This window comes from Caloenas nicobarica, chromosome 2 (genome assembly GCF_036013445.1).
Source record: "Caloenas nicobarica isolate bCalNic1 chromosome 2, bCalNic1.hap1, whole genome shotgun sequence".
NCBI lineage: Eukaryota > Metazoa > Chordata > Aves > Columbiformes > Columbidae > Caloenas > Caloenas nicobarica.
This window is the reverse complement of record NC_088246.1, coordinates 160,293,591-160,312,512: the sequence shown is the minus strand read 5'-3', so window position 1 is coordinate 160,312,512 and position 18,922 is coordinate 160,293,591. Positions and strand designations below refer to the sequence as shown.

Genomic DNA, 18,922 nt, shown 5'->3' with positions numbered 1-18,922 from the left:
GTGGGTGTCAAGAGGATGGACCAGACTCTGTTCAGTGGTGCCCAATGACAGGATGAGGGGCAACGGGCACAGACTGAAGCACAGGAGGTTCCATCTGAACATGAGCAGAAACTTCTTTCCTTTGAGGTGCCAGAGCCCTGGACCAGGCTGCCCAGAGAGGTTGTGGAGTCTCCTTCTCTGGAGACATTCAAACCCACCTGGACACATTCCTGTGCGATCTGCTCTGGGGACCCTGCTTTAGCAGGTGGGTTGGACTGGATGATCTCCAGAGGTCCCTTCCAACCCCAACCATTCTGTGTGATTCTGCGAAAGGAAGGAGTCATGTGGGAATCGGATGCCAGGTAGGAGGGAGCCGTAGTAATTGAGGCAGGAGATGATCAGGGCAAGGATGAATGATTTAGCTGGGCTGGTAGAAAGAGTGTTTGGTATTCAGTAAATTGCAAAGCAGGGAAGTGATGTGACCTGCTGAGTATCCAGATGTTGCACCGAGGGCAAAGCAGAGCAGAGCAGCAGAGCGGGTTTGCAAGGATATTGCGAGGCTGCTTGAGCGCGAGGTTGGGAGTGACGATCCCAGACGTGGAAAGAGGAGACATAGGAGGGAAAAGAATTCACCCATTGCTAGTGTGTGATGTGCCCTGCTGGCTGGGAGGGCTGGGGGCTGTGCTGGGGGACGGTGCAGCAGCATTTGTGTTTAATTTGCACATGAATGTTGAAGTTGCTCATGAATGGATGGCGCTTGCAGGCAAGGGAAGAAACGCGGAGGTGAGAACTTATGCACGCAGACATTTTGCAGGTGGGAGAGTGAAATGAGAGAGATGTCGAACAAGTGCTTGCAGAGGACATTGAATTTTACCAAAACTGTTGGAAAACCACATACTGCAGCAACAAAGGAAGCGTTTTAGTGGCATCTAATACTATTTACTCCAAAAGGTCTTGATTTTTTTAACAAAGTAACCGTATGCTGTGTTTTCAGCTGGAGGGAAGTGACATATGATGTTGTTTAATAATCAAATTTATTTTAGAGCATCATGTAACATAATTGCCCTGGAAGTACTTTACATACTGCTTAGCTGCCTCTGAGAATGGAGAACAGTGCTCGTTCCTTACCCACAACTGTGCCGTTGTGCTGGTAGATAGCTGTGGACATCGACAAGTCAAGTAAGTGGTGTTAAATGATGGGAGTGATTCTGGAACCACTGATGTCTGAGGAGGTGAGAGACTTTTCCTGGCTTTCTCTCTCTGCTTTGCTTCTCAGCTGGTTGTGACCATTTGCCAGTCATGACAAGACCAAGTTAAGGCACCTGATTGTCACTGGCTGCAAATGCAGTAAATATACAGTAAATATACAGTAAATATATGGTAAATATCCAGTCACTAGCAGGGTTCCGCAGGGATCCATCTTAGGGCCAGCACTCTTCAATGTCCTCATAAATGACTTGGACATGGGACGTGAGGGATTGCTTAGCAAGTTTGCTGATGACACAAAATTGGGGGCAGCTGTCGAAACTCTCCAGGGCAGGAGGCCCTGCAGAGGGATCTGGACAAATTGGAGAACTGGGCAATCACCAACCACATGAAGTTCAACAAGAGCAAGTGACAGATTTTGCACCTGGGACACGGCAACCCCGGCTGTACATACAGACTGGGGGACGAGATGCTGGAAAGCAGCTCTGCGGAGAGGGCTCTGGGGGTTCTGGTCGACGGCAAGTTGAACATGAGCCAACAGTGTCCCTGGCACCAAGAGGGCCCCGTGTCCTGGTGCATCCAGCACAGCACGGCCAGCCGGGCAGGGAGGGGATTGTCCCGCTCTGCTCTGCGCTGGGGCGGCCTCACCTGGAGCGCTGTGTGCAGGGCTGGGGACACAGGGTAAAAAAGATATAAAGCTGCTGGAGAGTGTCCAGAAGAGGCTACGAAGTTGGTGAAGGGTTTGGAGGGGAAGCTGTATGAGGAGCGGCTGAAGTCACTTGGTTTGTTCAGCCTGGAGAAGAGGAGACTGAGACTTGAATGTGAGCCAGAAAGAGCAGGATTGATATTCTGCCTTGGTTAGATATAAATTTTTTATCATATTAGCAATTTTGTTGTCATATTGGTTTTCGCTTTCTTTAGTACAAGGCGTTCAGATGTTTATTTTCCTTTTGAGTTATCTGAACTAAATTATAACTTAATAAATGCAAATAGCTGCATAAAAACAACATTAGGACGGAGGGGAAAGAAAAATAAGAAATATTAATATAGAGGTAAAGATTCTAGTTTCTCCCCTTCTCCTGTTCCCACAGGGTCTCAAAACAGGCATTCTCATTGCAGACTCTGCTTCATTTTTTTTGTGTACAAGAAATTTCCCTGTGGAAGTGACTGCAATATGGTCCTTGCTCTGAACCAAGTAGGGATGTCATGCAGTTTGTCAAGCAGTTTCCCACCCTCTTGAATTTGTGCTTTATTTATTACAGTATAGTATTTATTATATTTTATTATCTATTATTAATGCTATTAACTGCAACAAATAACTTGATTCGTAGCCTTCTACACCATGCTCAGGTCCATAGGTCCTTAAAAAGGTAAACTGACTCTTTTGGGGACCGTCATGGAGCAAGTTATGTTGCTTCTATAGTTCAACTTTGGGTCTTTAGAACCTCGGTTGGTTCTCCCAGTACTCCTGGCTGCTATTTTTCTCATTCAGCAGGAAATTCCTAACTATATTTGAAAACTCTAAATAATTATTTCAGGATAAGGATTTGGCTCCATAATGTGTTTTTCCAGTTGTGAATTATATTTGCAACTGCACTTATTTTGGGTGAAGACAGTCCTTTTGCTGACCTCTCTCAGGAAAATATTTTTACGGGCAGATGTTTCAAGAAGGAAAGCTAGAAAATCAAAGGCATCAGTCTCTATGTCCATTATGAGCCCTTTACTCCTGTGTTACAATGGGTTATTTCAGCTTTTTGGCTGATAAAAGAGGCAAATAAGAGAACTAGAGTAGCTGGCTCCTGCTGAGGAATCACCCCTTCTGTCCTTCCCTTCTATTTCCTTCAAGAGAAAATGAGAAGGATAATATGAGAGACAGTATCTATATCTGTAAGGATTTCACCAGCAATTCTTCTAGGCATGGCTGGCAGTCAGAAACACACCGTACACATTGTCAATCTTAGAGAGTAAAAATTGATGGTCAATTTTATTTTTTTTATAAAAATTTGGCGTTTGAGTGCCGTCGGAGCTCCTTTAGGCAGTTGAATCTGCAGCATCTTCCAGTAGAGATTCATATGTGACCTCTTGGGAAGGGAGACCATGAACTTCATCTCCAGGCTCCCTGGTAGGGGCATTTGTGCCCAAATGCAAATGACTGGATTTTCAGGAGAAATTAATGAAATTATATGTCCTGGGGAGTACAAGAGGTCAGAGAAGAAGATATAATATTACCTGTTAGTTGTAATGTCCACGAATCAAGGACAAACTCTCAAAGGGAACATTCACAAAGCTGAAATGGTCCTCCTGCTCCATTTATTTTAAGCCAAACTGACAGGTTGGTGGTTGGCCTCTTTGCACCATGAACAGCAGGAAAGTCCCTTCTTTCCACTTGATATGTAGGAACCTGAAATCTCAGATTATCTTTGCAGAAATAATAAATGTTTCTGCCTGGTATTTTCCTACTGATCTGCATGGCTACATAAAAGCCATGAAAGAAGAAAGACCGTGCATGTGATTTCTTAATTCCTGACCTGTCTAGCCCCTGCAGGGCAGGTTAACATCACATTGTACTGCTTGATGATGCTACATTATGACAGGCTATTATTTCCCTGTCCCTTTCTACCCAACAACAAAACCCTAAAAAATCCCTCAAAACTAATCCACCCTTTGCCATCCAAGAGGCCCAAAGCAAGGTTATTGGATGAAAGGCATATCGCTGCTATAGGCTGTAGAAATAAAGAAACAAATCAATAAATTCATTCCACTCGAAACTGGGTTTGTGATTTGAGGAGTTAAGAAGAAAGTAAATAATAACCTTGCATTCGAGAGACTTCTCATTTGTATCAGCATCCAAGAAAAATGATTTCTTTTTAATTAACTCAGGTAATATTCCTCGAAAGGAATATTTATTCAAACAGAAACAATGACGATAAGATTCATGGTACTTGATGTTGATGTCTATATTTAATCCTGTTGCATTAGGCTGCCTTTGTACTGAAATGACGGTAACAGGCATTTGCAAGACTGGAGTAGCTTGGCCTATATAATTGTCTGGGTCAGAACCAAAGAATGCCTGTGCCTGACATTGACCTTGAGTGGAGATGTAAAACCGGTGAAAACCAGCTACATTTACTCAGCTGAATTCTGCCTTAATTATTTGCTATATTAAGGAATTAAGTTTTTTTTTTCCTAGCTCTGTGAGTTACAGAATACAAGCTTGGAACAGCCCCAACCATACAGCATGCTTTAGTATGATATAATGATAAACTCTTTACAGTTATTAAGAAGTCAAAGTTTGCACTAACTACCAATCCAAATGTTACTTTACATCCTGTGAGCATTCATTGGCATGTATGCCATGCCAGAGCAATAGCAGTATATAAATATTTAAATGTTAAAGGAAATATGGAAGCACTGCACATATAAGCTATAAATGAGAGAGGATTGGTAATGCCAAAAGGCAAAATCATTTGAAGAAATCTATTTTAATAGTTGCTTTGTAAATTAAACTAGTTTGGGGAGTTTTCACTGTCACAGATAAAATTTCACAATAGAATTTGCTTCTAGGAAACCTGCATCACTGTGTAATTTTCCCTGGTGAATCTGAGGGCAGGATTAAAGGACACACAGACTGCTAAACACTGACATGTGAACAAAGCCATGATTCACAGTTTTGTGGATAGGAAGAGCAGAATGCACATTGATTTCATGAAGTTACCTTAAAACTCCAGCATGTTGCATTTAAAGCATATTCGAAGGATTCAGGTTAGTTTTATTGGATCAGACCCAAACTGGATGGGTTGTTAAACATACAAAACTGAGAGGAAGAAAAGATTTTGAGTGTGTCTTGACATCTGACAGCACAACTACTGTAGTTTGCCCAGGGAATATTAAAACACTAATTCGTTTGCCAAAAATGTGAAAGTAAATTAAACTGGCTGCTAAACTGTTGATATTTGTTCGCTTTTCTTTGTCCCCTTTGGAGATGTTGGTGTTATTGCAGGTTTGAAGTTGAGTAACTTTCTTTGTTATAGTTTATTTTAAGCTGTGTCCCAGAAATTAGGTGCTACTCAGACAAAGAGAGGTAATTTCCAAGACAAATGAGGTCTTCTGAATGGAAGTCTCTGTTGACAGCTTGGTAGGGCTCTTTCTAGGGCATTGCAAGAGGTAGCTGTGAAGTATGATATTGAATTTCTATAAATTCAGCAAGTTTTGGTTATTGTTCTTCTGTAATACCTACTTCCCATTGTTTCAACCGTGCTTTTCTGCTGTGCCTTTTTATGCGGTGCAGAAAAAGTAACTAAGAGCAAAAGGAAAAGGAAAATGCTTCGTATTGGGAAGGCTGTTTGTTTGAGGCGTGGTGTGTGGTGGGTCTTCTCGCAAGAGAGGTGGTGGTTGTCCCATCACTGCAGGGCTTTCATGGCCATTTAGGAAAAAAACATAGGAAAATGTGGACCAACTCTTTTCTGTCTCGTATGCTTGAACTCCTCAGCCTACTTCCTACCCCAAAATGAGATATTCAGCTAAAACTGTCTTGGCCTCGTGATTTTGTTTGCTTCTCTCCTGTTGACTGCTTAGCCAGGAATTCTTTCATCTCTCTCACTAAGCAGAATATCTTACATGACACATTTAGCCACTAGACAGTTCAGGTAAAATGACATACGAAATTATTAATCCAGGCAATTATTAAAAAAACCAACCAACCAACCAAACAAAAAAAATCCACTACAAACCAAAACTCACAAAATCAACAACAACTTTAACCCCATCTATTCTATACGGCACTGACCAAGTGGTAAAGCATATGTGAAAACAGAGTATCCCCACCAAGGAAAGTATTACAATTAAACTAAAGATGTGAAAGAAACCATACCTGAAGTAAGGAGTTACTTGGATTTCAAGGTAGTTTCTGTTTTTGGAAAACTTTTGTGACATTTTTAGTGAGTTCATTAGCAGCTTCCAAAATGACTGCATGTCTGCAATATTCAGGTCTCCCTTCTGTGGGTGTCTCCCTGTTCTTGGGGCTGTAGGAAGGATTCTTGCACATGCTGAGGCAGGACTTGTGTGATTTAATAGAGTGTTTTTCTCCTTAATTCATAAGATTTTTTCCCCCCCCAGGACTTAGCATGTGTCTGAACTTTAATGGGTTTAAAATTGCTCTCCTCTAAAGGTTCCTTTGGTCAACAGCCCCTGTGATGTATATCGACTGTAAAATGTTACTTCTGAATAACGGCCTCCTTCCAGCAACCTAAAATAGCACTGCTTTTTCTGTCCGTGTCTATGATTCCTGGTGAGGATTTTGGAAAGCCAGCCACTAGGCATAGGTATAAATTGCACCTATTTGACAATGAAAATCCCATTGGTGTCTTCAAGCTAGAATGTATTTCCATGTATCTGTCTCTAAAATACAGAAATAGTTTTAGTTATAATATTAGGAAATTCATATTTTTTTACTTTAAAAGAGAGAACAAGGAGAAACGTAAAATATAGTATCAGTTTTTTGAAAGAGTTAGTAAGTGCTAATGTGGGAAAGTAAATGAGAAAACATGATCCATGAAAAATGGAAAAAATATTTATTTTCTTAAACTCCTAATAAGTTAATTATTTATTATTTCTGCTAGCATAGAACCTATACATCCTGCTAATCCTGCTGACTAACTGATGCATTGCAAGCAACAGGACAAAACAGGAGACCGTGTCCAGAAATAACCATCTGTGTGCAAGAGGAAAAAAAAAAAACAACTGAATGAGCTGGGGAAGGTTTGAGAAAACAAGGAGATGCTGTGGTTCACCGTGATGGGCAGTGATCTCTAACATGTCAACATGTCGTTACCCTTGGGAAGCCTTTGTGGTCATCACACCAAGGAAATGCTTGACGGAGAGAGTAAAGCAACGTAACTCTGAGAGTCAATGGGCAGCATGTGCAACAGTTTGGAAAAAAGGCTTCATTTAAAAGCAAACAGATGGGTGGTGGATGTTCTCTCACGTCTGCGAGAGGTGAGCACAGCTATCCAGTGTGGAACAAGAGAGGGAAAGACACGGGAGGACAGACTGCAGGAGAGACTGAGAGCAACAAAATGTGGCAGGCATTACATTTCTGTACTTCTTGTGTGATGGTATGAAGTCAGAATTCATTAAAGCCTTTTTATAGGTACAGTAGCAACACCATATGGAATATTTCTGTCTTGGCTATGGCCACATGATAGTCTCTGAAGAATACCATGTGTGTTCAGTACATGGTCTGTGGCACTGAAATTTAGATGTATGTTAAAAGGATATATGCACAGAATTAAATGTATCTAGTAGCCAAGTAATATCTAGTAAATTCTGTTCTCCTTACTACTCAGGGGAGTACCCAAGCAGTTATTTCCTGAGGAGGGGTGTGCTGGGTTGACCTTGGCCAACTCTTACTCCCCCACCTCAACAGGATGGGAGAGAGAAAATATGAGATAAAGATCATGGGTTGAGATAAAGGCAGGGACATCACTTACCGGTTACCATTACATTTAAAGAAGTCTCAACTAGGGGAAAATTAATTTGATGTATGGCCAGTTAAAGTAGATTGGGATGGTGAGAAACAAAGACAAAAAGCTGAAATACCTTCCCCACACCCACCGCTCTTTTTCCTTCCTTCCCACCTTCACCCATCTCTCCCAATTTCTCTCTCCGGTGGGGTGCAGGGGTGGCATGGGGGTTGCGGTGAGTCCTGGACACAGAAGGGTCCTAATTATATAAAAGTTTTAACTTTTTTTTTTTTGTAGTTGGATGTGTTGCTGAATAAAAATGACACAAAAAACAGGGTTTTCTACCTCCACGTTACCTGTGGGAACTTGAAGAATTCCACAGCAGGACATCTTCAGCATCCCCTCACGTATTTTGTCTATAGAGGGATGAATATGAGAGCTTCTAATTACTCTAATTTGAGGAGAGGCTACTGACCAGCATACTATTAATCTGCAGAATGAGTTTCCTTTCAGATTGTACTATTTTTTTAATTTTGGTATGTGATAACAAGCTCCTTCACTAAAGTTTATTTATTAAGTGAGAACAAGCAGGCCACAGTGCCACAGTCTTATTAACTGATATCTGCCACTTAAAAACCCCACATATTTAGTGTGCTATTCCTTAAGACAGTGTGTGAGGACCAGCCTGTGGGAAATTACGTCTTCCATCCCTATCCCAAAATATCCTTTTTCCAAATACTGGTTCCAGGGAGGCAAGAAGGAAAGGAAAGCTTTCCAAATTGTCATTGCACTGGCTGCGTTAGGTGTGGTAGATCCCATTGGAGAATTAACCTCTTTGGTCCTCACAGAACTTGACAGAATGGAGGAGCAGCCTTGGGCTAAAACTCTGAATTTCATATCTCTAAATAGACAAAATAACTGCCTGCCTAAAGATCTATAAACTTAGGAATGCGAATAAATCAAACTGTGGGGGGTGGTTTTGTTGCTGCCCTTGTTGATAAATATCAAAATACTCAAATTCTACCATATCAGGGAGTGTTTGCAGCTCTTCATCACAGGAAGCCCATTTCAAAGCATAAGATAAAATAAGGCTGATGCAAGTCTCAGTGCAGTTTGCAGATCTGGGGCTGAAACCGTTTCCATTTTCAGTTCAGCTAATTGGTTTCCAATTGCCTCTTTCATTTCACTGCACCCAAATGCTCATTTTCAAATCTGGAAGCAACTGCATTGCTAACTCTATAGAAAAGAAATATTTTTGCTTGGCTTGTTGATTATCTGAAGCATTTTTTCTGGTATCGGTGAAATTAGAGCTACTTATGGCCTTAATAACTATAGTTGATTTACATTATTCCTACAAAATTTATACTTACAAGGTTCAAATTGGTCCCTACTCTACTGTTGTAGCTATGTCATGAAATAGGTTCATCACTTGAAACTGCCATTAAGGCAGGACAAATACCTTGATGTAAAAGATGTTTTAGATTGAAAAGAAATTCACAGCAAAGAAAGATGCAGGTTCTGTAGGCTGCCTGCACCCAAGTGGCGTGGCACACACATATGTCCGATGCAGGTGTTTCTTTTGTACCTCTTAGTCATCTACCCCTTGCCAACTCAAAAAAAGAATAATTTATACATTGGTTATGGTAGATTGTGGATGTTTTTATTTCTTTCTTGAATGTTTGCATGCTGAGGAAGACTTGGTGCTTTGGACTAGAGGTTTACTCTACTGTCCACATTTCCAGTTTGCCAGGCTGAGGTTGTCCATGTCCATCCTTCGTGACACGCTCCGGGATGACCTGCACCGTCGCGCTGTGTACGAGCTTTAACAGCTGATCCTTTTGAACCAGCGAGTTACTGCCTCCACTTTCAGTAACATCAGGAGAGATGTAAATGCATCAATTAAGCTTGATATATTTCATGTAGAAGCAAAGTTGAGTGCTAGTAACATCCAAGGTGGGATTAATTACAAAAATAAGAACAGCACTAATATGGTTTATGAGTTGAAGATTGTTAATGTTTCCCTGAAGAAATTTTTATGTTTTTGTTTGCCAGATTTGTGATGCTCTCTTTCATTTTAATATTCCAGTTTTCTCTTTTACTCGCCTACTTGGAGAACATCTGAGAGACCCCTTTATGTTTATTTGAGCACTTAGTAGAATTAATGCTGGTTTACTCCTCTCAAAGATAATTACATTTTACAATTAGCTAAATTTTATTTTATTTCTTCTAACTGTTTAGATGGCAGCAGTACTAAAATTGCTGTGGTCTTTCGTATCTCCTCTGAGCTTGTCCATGTTTATTACAAAAAAAACCTTTGGGAAAACATTAACCAGCAAAATTTCATTGTTCAAAGGCAACCCACATCATGTACAGTGCATTAAATTTGGTCGTTTTCCAGTTATCTTATGTAGCAGCAATATGGAAATCTTGATAAAATCTGAATATGGTAATCCAAATATATATTTATAAAAATATATACTCTTTGCACATATTCAGTTGTAAATTATTTTTATGTTTCCTTTTTTGTAAAGTAATACTTTTATATTAAAGATTTTCAAATCTTATGTTAAATCTATATAGGCTCCCAGCATATGTACAGACTGTGATGTTCTTATATCTTTAGACCATCATGCTTACACCAAGCCTTTTGTTATAAAGAAAAATAGCTATAGTTTTGAAAAATTGAATGAGACTCAGAAATGCTCAGATGACTAGAAAAATATATTAAAAGGATTGGGAGGGAGCTCAGGTCATTTAGTTTTAAGAAGACGGTGTTATGAGATGTTGGTTGCAATCTATGCATAATATCTTTTTGAGGAGCAGAAAACTGGTGATGGAAAGAAAAACTGGTGGTGGCAAAGAGACCAAAGCTGGAGACCGAAGGTAGATACGTTCCGACTTGAACCGGGTATCTCTTCTGAATGGGAGGGATAACTCACTAATGACAGGAGAACTCCCATGAAGGGCATTGGATTTACCATCACTCAGCATTGATGCTTTTCTAGAAGTCGTTCCCATGTGAATATTGATAAATTGGATGAATCTGCTGGTGTGTTGCATAGGTCACAAGTTCCGAGAAAACCTGTTTTCTCTCTGAGTTACGGCTGACGTGGGTGGACGTGTTAGAGATGGTGCAACCTGTAGAAGTGACGGTGTGATCTGGGGAAGAGAAGATTTGGTTGATCTGGTGTCGCATCTCCTCAGGGGTGTGATTGCTCATTGAAATTAAATGTTTTGCAAATACTCCTAATGGCCTAATTCCTGTATGTGTAATAGGCAGCCTGACAGGAACAGTCACTGCCTGCATCGTGAGAAGAAGAAGTTCAGTTAGGGGGATGAAGTGTGTGTTCCTGTTCTCCTTTTCATTACGAAGTCATATTCTTGGTATGACATGAGGGTAGCCAACACACATGGGTAGTCGTTTTTCAAAGTGACAAGCTTTTCTGCTCTACTCTCAGGCACATGATTCATCGCATGACTTAGATTGAAAATAAGCATGCTCCAGTTTGCATTTTTTTTCAATGCAAGCTTAATGCTGTGTTTTCCAGAGGAGGTTAAAAAAGCCAATGCTTACTGACGGTAAGAATCGTGCCTGTTGTATGTCACCACTTTTTGTAAATACAGATTTGATTTATTAATTGTATTTTTTTTTCTTCCCAAATTGAGATCTTCTGTACAAGTCTGCAGTGATCAGAGACAAGAATGTAGGATTCCTGTAAGTTTTTTTTCATTCACACCTCACTGGAATTAGCATAATAGTGGAAGGACATAACAAGGATTCAGACTCTTAGTTGGTTGTCATCTCCATGCTACCAGGGAACCTGTTTTTCTTAGAACTCTTCTATTACTCTGCATTTAATTTGTGTTAGTTGCTGAAAACAATCCGTATATTAGGTTGAATAAAGTTGAAATCTTAAATATTTAAAAGGAAATTGTGGGAATTTAAGTCACGGTTTTATTTTGTTACAAGTGGACAACCAATCAGAAGCAGAAATGTCCCTTTTGGATATAAGAAGCTTGAGGATTCTTGGTAGACATTGGTGTACATGCTAGTTTTTAATGTGAATAAAAATGACTTTATGGACTTGAGAAACAGTACTTCTGTTTCACATAAGAGCTCTCTGTTTTGCAAACAAAAACCTGTAGCAGTGACACATACATGTAAATATATTCATATTTGCAAGTATCTGTGAATGTAATTTAAAATGTTTTGGTATACAGATTTAATACTGAAATGTGAAAACCATTACGGAGCAGTGAATCATAATAAAATATATATTTACTAATCATTACTAATCAGTGGTAGGTGAAATACTGGGTTTTCCGTACATCATGTCATCCATTCTAAGAATATCTCAGTACCACTATGTTACAAACTCCAATATTGACTTTTATTAAAAGTACATTTCAAAAAAATTACAACAATATTTTTACCTTCAAATCCCACATCTGGACTTACCACAACCATATTGCTAACAAGGAGTGTTAAACAAGAAATCCCAACTACACTCCAGAGACAAAAGGTTGGCAAGTGGTGACTGGCTTCTTATTGGAAGAAGGGAAAATGATCTCTTTGTAGAGATACGGAGAAAAGAAAAGGTTTAATCTGTTTTTTAACAGCTTCTTCTCTTTTTCAATCAGTAATTAATTTTAGCAGTTATTATGCTCTTGCAAGTCTCTTTTTAAGATATAATATTTATCTATTTCCCGTATAGTCCAGGTAAAATGGTGAACCCAACAGTAGGAGCTAATAATCCTATATATTAGAAGATACACTGAAGTCAGAATTGATTTTTTTGGACGAAAGATACTATAACTGTTTTTGTATTCTGCTGAGATTTGTGCTTCTAAGTGCTAAGTCATACCGATCAGCATGGGTTTATTGCATTATTTCAACGGTGGAGATAATTAAATGAATGATGACTAAAAGAGGACATTTATATGACATTCAATTATTTAACGATGTAAACTGTCAAAGTATTTTATTCCAAGACTCTAAAAGCAGAATTTAGAAGCAAATCAAGTGAAGTCTTTGGAACTGAATTTTTCATTAGCTTTAATGACTTTTTTTTTTCAATGGTTATTGTATGGGTCATCTGCAAAATGCAGTAATTAAAGCACTGGTCGTAATTATAACTTACAGAAAATAACTGAGACTGAGTTGGAGTATAACGTCTGTCTTTATGCCACAAGACTACACCAGAGGCAGGTTTCAGTTCGTTTCCATTTGCCATGTAGTCCTTTCTGTGGTGGAAGGCATTGGTAAAATAATTGATGAGAAATTACGAATACCCTCCACCACATTATATTTAAGGTTCTGTTGAGGTTCTTTTCTAGTCAAATTTTAAAATAAGCTCATAGTTGTTAATATCAGGCTGTTTGATTTAACAGCCTTCAGTGATTCAGATTGATTGATGATCCTCAGCATGTTTTAGCTTTGACCCCCGATGGTTTATTGTCTTTACAATCCTTAGTATTGGGGGACAGTCCAGTGGATAAAGTGCTAGGCTAAGACTCAGAAGACCTTGTTTTCCAAGTTTTTCTCTGCCCTACTGAGTGAACACAACTTTCTATGTTTGTAAAAGAAGGGAACATCTTCCCCTTTGAAGTACTTTGAGCCTGGCAATAGAAAAAAAAAAAGTAATTTTAAAAGGCCCTTTTTTATTATCTTACTTTGGACTTTATTGGGAAGCAATGCACCTAACATAATCTCTTAAATAAACTCTTGGATTGATTTTGATCTCTGCCATTTATTTACAGTGAGTTGGAACAGTCACTTAATGGTATGTTCCTTGGTTTATGTCTGTAGACATAAAGGTCTTTAGGAGAGATGGTCCTGCACTGTTGTGCTTCACATTTGTCTTGATGACTTGAAATTTTAAGTAGGGGTGGTCATAATTAGTGCTATGTTAATTAGTGCTATGTCCTTCAACAGTTTCAAGGTGCACATCAAGTGATTAAAACTGAGGACTGTGTTGTTCCTACTCTTCCTGTTTTGAGGCAAAATGTCTTATTCAGCATCAGACAGAAAGAAGGGAAATTACGTGTGGTATTACGGGCTCTTGAAGTTCTGCAGCAGAGGCCCAGAAATGAACTATCAGTTGAGGTGATAACCAGATTAGCCTGATTGAATATGCTTTGAGACCCATGAATATGCAGTGTGTTCCTTTTGAAGGGTTAACTGTGAAGTGAAAAGGTCTATAACATGCTCATTGGATAGAACAGAGAACACTAAATGCAGTTGAGATTTTTTCAGTTTTGTTTTCTTTCTAACATCTTGAAAAACAGGTGAGAACCGTGTTGTTTGTTTCATGAGTGTGCAGAAGTTATAAATGTCTTAGCTTTGAGGGGGTTCCTCAGGAAATACAATTATTGTTTTGTTTTTTCCTGGGTTTTGAATCATTTGTTAAAGTCACAGGTCCTTGTTTACAAATCAAGATCCCATATGTGAAGCAGAATTGTAATTTCTTGGATATTACTCTTATTTTTGTTCAGATTTTTACAAAGTGCTCTAGTCTCAGGGAAGGTTATTATTAATACTTCACGGTTTTAATTTTTTAGTACTGTTTGGCTTCCAGAAAAAGTGCAAACTCTTTCCTGGGAAAGCCTGTTTTGAGTTTATAGCAAAAAGGGATTTAAAGTTTGCAGATGTTCCAGGTTTGGAAGCAGGCCAGACTAGAGCTGCAAACTTGATTTTATACCCTATAAGGGTAAAGAGATTGGAGAGTTTTTACCAAGAATACTAACACACTGGGCTTTTCTTCAGAGAAAGTTGCCAGTTAAAAAGACTCCCTCCGATACTTTTTTATGTATTTTTCTTCTAAAGGGCAGAAGTCATGCTCCCAAGTCGCGTTCCTGTTGAAGTTAAGGGGATCTGCCCTTCATCAGCAGGTGACGTTGAGGTTGGGAGAAGCTTTTCGTTCTGTCCATGTGTCACTGAGCGCTCAGGACCCGGCTCTGAAGATCTGACTCAGAGTCCACCTCAGGCAAGTGTAAATGGAGATCTTGCCTGAGGAATGACTATTTATTTCATGCAGGAATCCTTAGGTTATAAAGTGATTTGTAGTAAACCGAGGGAATCGGATTCCTCATAAAATGCTGACACGCAATTTCTATCGGCTCGCCCGGGAAGAAATTATTCCTTTTTGTCCGATCTTGTAAAAGTTATGTCTGCAGACCCTTAAAAATCCTGCTTCGTGCCACTGGCAAGCTGAGGGGGTGATTGCCAGCTTCTTTCTGCTGATTGGGAGGGAATGGTTTGGTGCAGAGCAACGTTCATTAAAACACTGGATGCAAACCTGAGTGGCTTTTCAGAAAACTGAGAAACTTTTGGGAAATGGGTAAAGATATGGAAAATTGCTGTTGGCCTTGTGTTTCATAGATGTTTTGTGAAGAAGCTTTCAAATGCCTTAGTACCATTGTCCAGCACTCTGTTGGAAAATTCAAGTTTCTTAGGACCAAGGCAGAAGAATTAAAAGGGGATGTTGCTCATTTTTTATTCCCTCCCCCTTCCACAGTACCAGAAGATGAAGCTCTTTGTCTTCCTTCTGAAGTATCTGGTGTAGAGGTACTGTTGCACTAGATGAGTCTTGTGTGCAATTCAGCACCGTGATTTCCACATAAACCACCATGAAATTACATTACTGATCTGTACGAATAGCTTCTGCTAAAGCATTGTGTCCTTATGATGCTTTAAAAAAGCACAATGTCCTTAACATGGGTGGTTTAAACTTACGGCCATTGGCTACTCCTGTCACAATGGGCAGGAGGAAGGATGTACAACTCCTACTCTAAGACACTGCAATGATTTGGGTCTCAGCTGTCAACAAATGAAAGTTCCAGGCCTCGGTAAGGAATGCAAGAAAGGATGAAAATACATATCACAACATAAATGTTGCTTGCCAAACCTGCCCAATATTTTGACCCTTCTAGATTCCTCCAGTGACAAGTGTACGCACCATTTTGGCGGTAATAGAGAACTTTGACAACAGAAATCTCTGTTCATGTACTGAAACAATAGATTCCTTTAGACAGATAAAGATAAATGAAATTTGGGGCTTCTGAGGGGGAAAGCATTTCATTTTCCCATCTTGACAAAGGAGTTTCTAAAGAACCAGCCAAAAGCTCCAGCTGAGGTGGTTTTGTGTGCGTAATGATAGGTTCAGATCTACCTTGCAGCCTAGAGCCCTTTTAAATTTTTTTTTGAACTGAATTGCTATCAGGAGGAAAAAAAAAGTGTAAGTAGCCTCATGGCTGGTGTTCCCAGTGGAGACTGTCTTAAGCAACCGGTCTTCATGTAAGTTGTGAACTTGGTCCACCTTTGAGAGAGCAGCAAGCAGTTCCCAAGACAGAGCTCAAGCAAACAAGGGCAAGAAGTGTCCAGCAGGATGCTCAGCCAACTCTTCTCCATGGAGTCGCTCGCACATGTGCTCGAAAGGACGGATAACAATACAGTTTCGTGAAAATCTGCTGAAAGTTATTTCAGGTAGACCAAAAGCTACCCCGAAACACTTCTATTACTGTGCCAATAGTTGAAAGTAATTTGTTGGCCATCAAATTCTCAGATAAAGAAGCTGGAGGTCTAATTGGAACCTCAGTTCTTTGGGATGATTTTCTCCTCTGTAATTACAGACTGTCAAAAGTCAGTGTTAGAAGTGTTTGCAATCTGAAAACTCTGCGTTCACTTGGTACTTGGAACTGCCTTTGAGCAAAGGTAACATTGTGTTCCCATTTAAATGTATAGATTTAGATATGTAGGTTCTTAATTTACAAGGTAAATTTACTCTGAAGTTATGATTGCTTTAAATCTATCTGCTAAATTATTGTACTTGCTTTGAGACTGTTCTTCAGAGAGATTATTTTGGGTTTTTTTGAGAGAATGATGATCGAATTTGTAACTGTGTTCTCTATAGCGACATCAATTATGCCAATAAAGGCCAAAAAAAAAGAGCTATTTACTTGTTTTCTCAGACAAAGACTTGCTGGGACTTTCAAGTAGCTCAGCTGTCTGTGTCACAGCAAGCCTGTGTAACACAATGAATTCTCATGCTGCCTTCACATGTGTTCGCACACGGTTCGGTGGAGAAGTCCATGAGAAGGCACTTGTTGATGCCCTAGAGACCCACTTGTTATCCTGCTCTTTGCAGGCTGTTTCCCCAAATAATGCAGTTCAATGCAACGGGATGTAACATAGGAGTCAACAGTGTTGAAAATGGTTTTGGTATTTCACTGAGAGAGTGACTCTTTAGCACGACCTTGTCTTTGGTCTGCTGGACTAAAATAAATTTGTTGCTGTTGAATGTGAAAAACTAGGAAGCTCCCTGCTGTTTATTTTGCGACAACAAAAGATTGTTGTTGTCTTTCTGTTGGACTTTATAGTATCCTTCTACAGGATAGAGGCACAAAATGTTTTTAAAGGATGGAGAAATCTCCATTTCTGCTGATATGAGGCAATTCTATTCGGTATGAAAAGAGGGAATAGAGGTCTCGTCCTATGGTTATGCCAAGTGGCTACTTAAGGCTTAAGTGTAAGACAAGATCACCTCGCTGATTCACCTGGGCTCTGTTATCACTTTTTATCTGTTTATTGTGCAGCTGATTGCTTGGCATCGAAGTTACAGAAGTGAAATTTCTCAGATGTCGTTTTTTAAAACTATGAGGGGAATGATAATTAACACAGGATTTGTTTGGATTTTTTTTTTTTCGAAGAAGCTTCATTTTGATTGTCTGCCTCACTTATACTTTGACTATGATTTCCCTGAGCCTAAAACAAGGGAAATTATCTCCCCAATTTCATATTTTCTTTTGATTGAAATTGTGCAACTCATGCTGAGAATAGTAACATGTTTTACAGGGGTTTTTTTCTTTGTCTGTACCACTCAAAGGGCTCCATAAAGAGACAGGTGGCATTAACACCATTTTGTAGATAAGAAATTGAAACAGACAGAAGGAAATGCCTTTCTGAAGATTTCACTCAATTGACCAGTCTTGTGCCCTGTGTGACAATGTAATGCTGTTTATCTGTAAATAACTCGACTGAATGCTGGTGAATCAGATTATTTCATGCTTCAGCTCTCTTTTTGGTGATTTAGCTGTGTGCTTAGTCCTGTTTTGCAGACAGTGTGTGGCCTGTGACATGCGAGTGGTCCTAATGCTAGTAAAAGAAAAACATAAGCACTTAATTTTGAGTGTTTTGTTGGTTTTTTTTTTTTTCACCCATGATTGTAACAGAAGCCCACGTAGAAAAATCACAGTGAACTGTAGCAGTTGGGAGATACGAGCTGCTAAAATATCCCGAAGTTCAACGTCAGTGCATGGACATTGAAGATGAAGAGGTGATGCAACCAAATCTTGAGAGGAAAAGGTGTTGTTCTGAGAAACAGCCAAAGAAGTGATGCCTGAGGGCCATGGATGTCCAGCAGTACCCCTGGCAGCACTGTGGATTCCTTTACCCACCTTACTACTGGTTTTCTCTTGGCAGTAGAGGCTGAGATGTGGTTGTACCAATAGCTTTGGGTCTGTTCTAGAGATTGCTGTTGGATGATACTTATGGCACTTGGTTTCCAGTCAAGAAATACTTAACACTGGTGAAACGTCTTCATCCACAATATATTTCAAAGCAGTAGGATGAAACAAAAGGTGAGTTTCTCTAGCTTCATGCTCTGGATGTAGCAGGTGAAAAGTTGGAGCAAATAATATAACAACAGTACATGACGGGTGGCCTGACCCTCTTCAGCTTTTGATGAGTTTCAGTTTGTAGGCAGCTGCACGAAGAACTGCCTACTGCACAGGATTGTTTGCAAAAGACGACTTCAGTAACATTTTACAAGTTTTCAAAGGCAACAACTGTGATAAGTTGTTGACTCCTAAATTCCATAGCCAGGTTTGATTAAAAAAATCTCCTTTATTTGACTGCATTTACTCACACGAAAAAGAACTCTTCATAGTAAACTTCTTGTAGCCATGATAGTCTAAGGATATAATTGAAGTAAAGTTTGTAAGAAGAGGTCATCTCTTCTATTACTTCTCTCTACAAATCCTTCATTTTCATTAATATGCATTCCTGATCCTTCTACTATAGAAAACATAATCATGCACCAGAATGACTGTTCCCTTTGAGCTTTGTCACTACAGGCTTTACAGTGTTATTTCGTTTTGCTTCTCATTTAAGAAATTACTCAAGTTCTGTTTCTAAAAGAGGTATGGAATGTTAATTAGGTCCATTAGGTCTATGCCAAGGCCATCAAATTAATTTTGCTTCTGTCCTGTGTAGATAT

General features: G+C 39.5%; 1 protein-coding gene across 6 annotated transcripts in view; it reads left to right on the top strand.

Moving 5' to 3' along the window:
• TRAPPC9 (trafficking protein particle complex subunit 9) overlaps positions 1 to 18,922 on the top strand; it is a 486,097-nt gene that overhangs the window by 350,100 nt on the left and 117,075 nt on the right. The window contains exon 23 of one of the 6 annotated variants that reach the window (XM_065629227.1): positions 6,804 to 6,959. The exons of the other annotated variants lie outside the window; for them this stretch is intronic. Within the exon in view, the coding sequence (XP_065485299.1) occupies positions 6,804 to 6,808 (5 nt within the window). The 3' untranslated portion in view covers positions 6,809 to 6,959. Of the gene's footprint in view, positions 1 to 6,803; positions 6,960 to 18,922 lie in introns of those variants that run through there. 6 annotated transcript variants of the gene reach the window in all.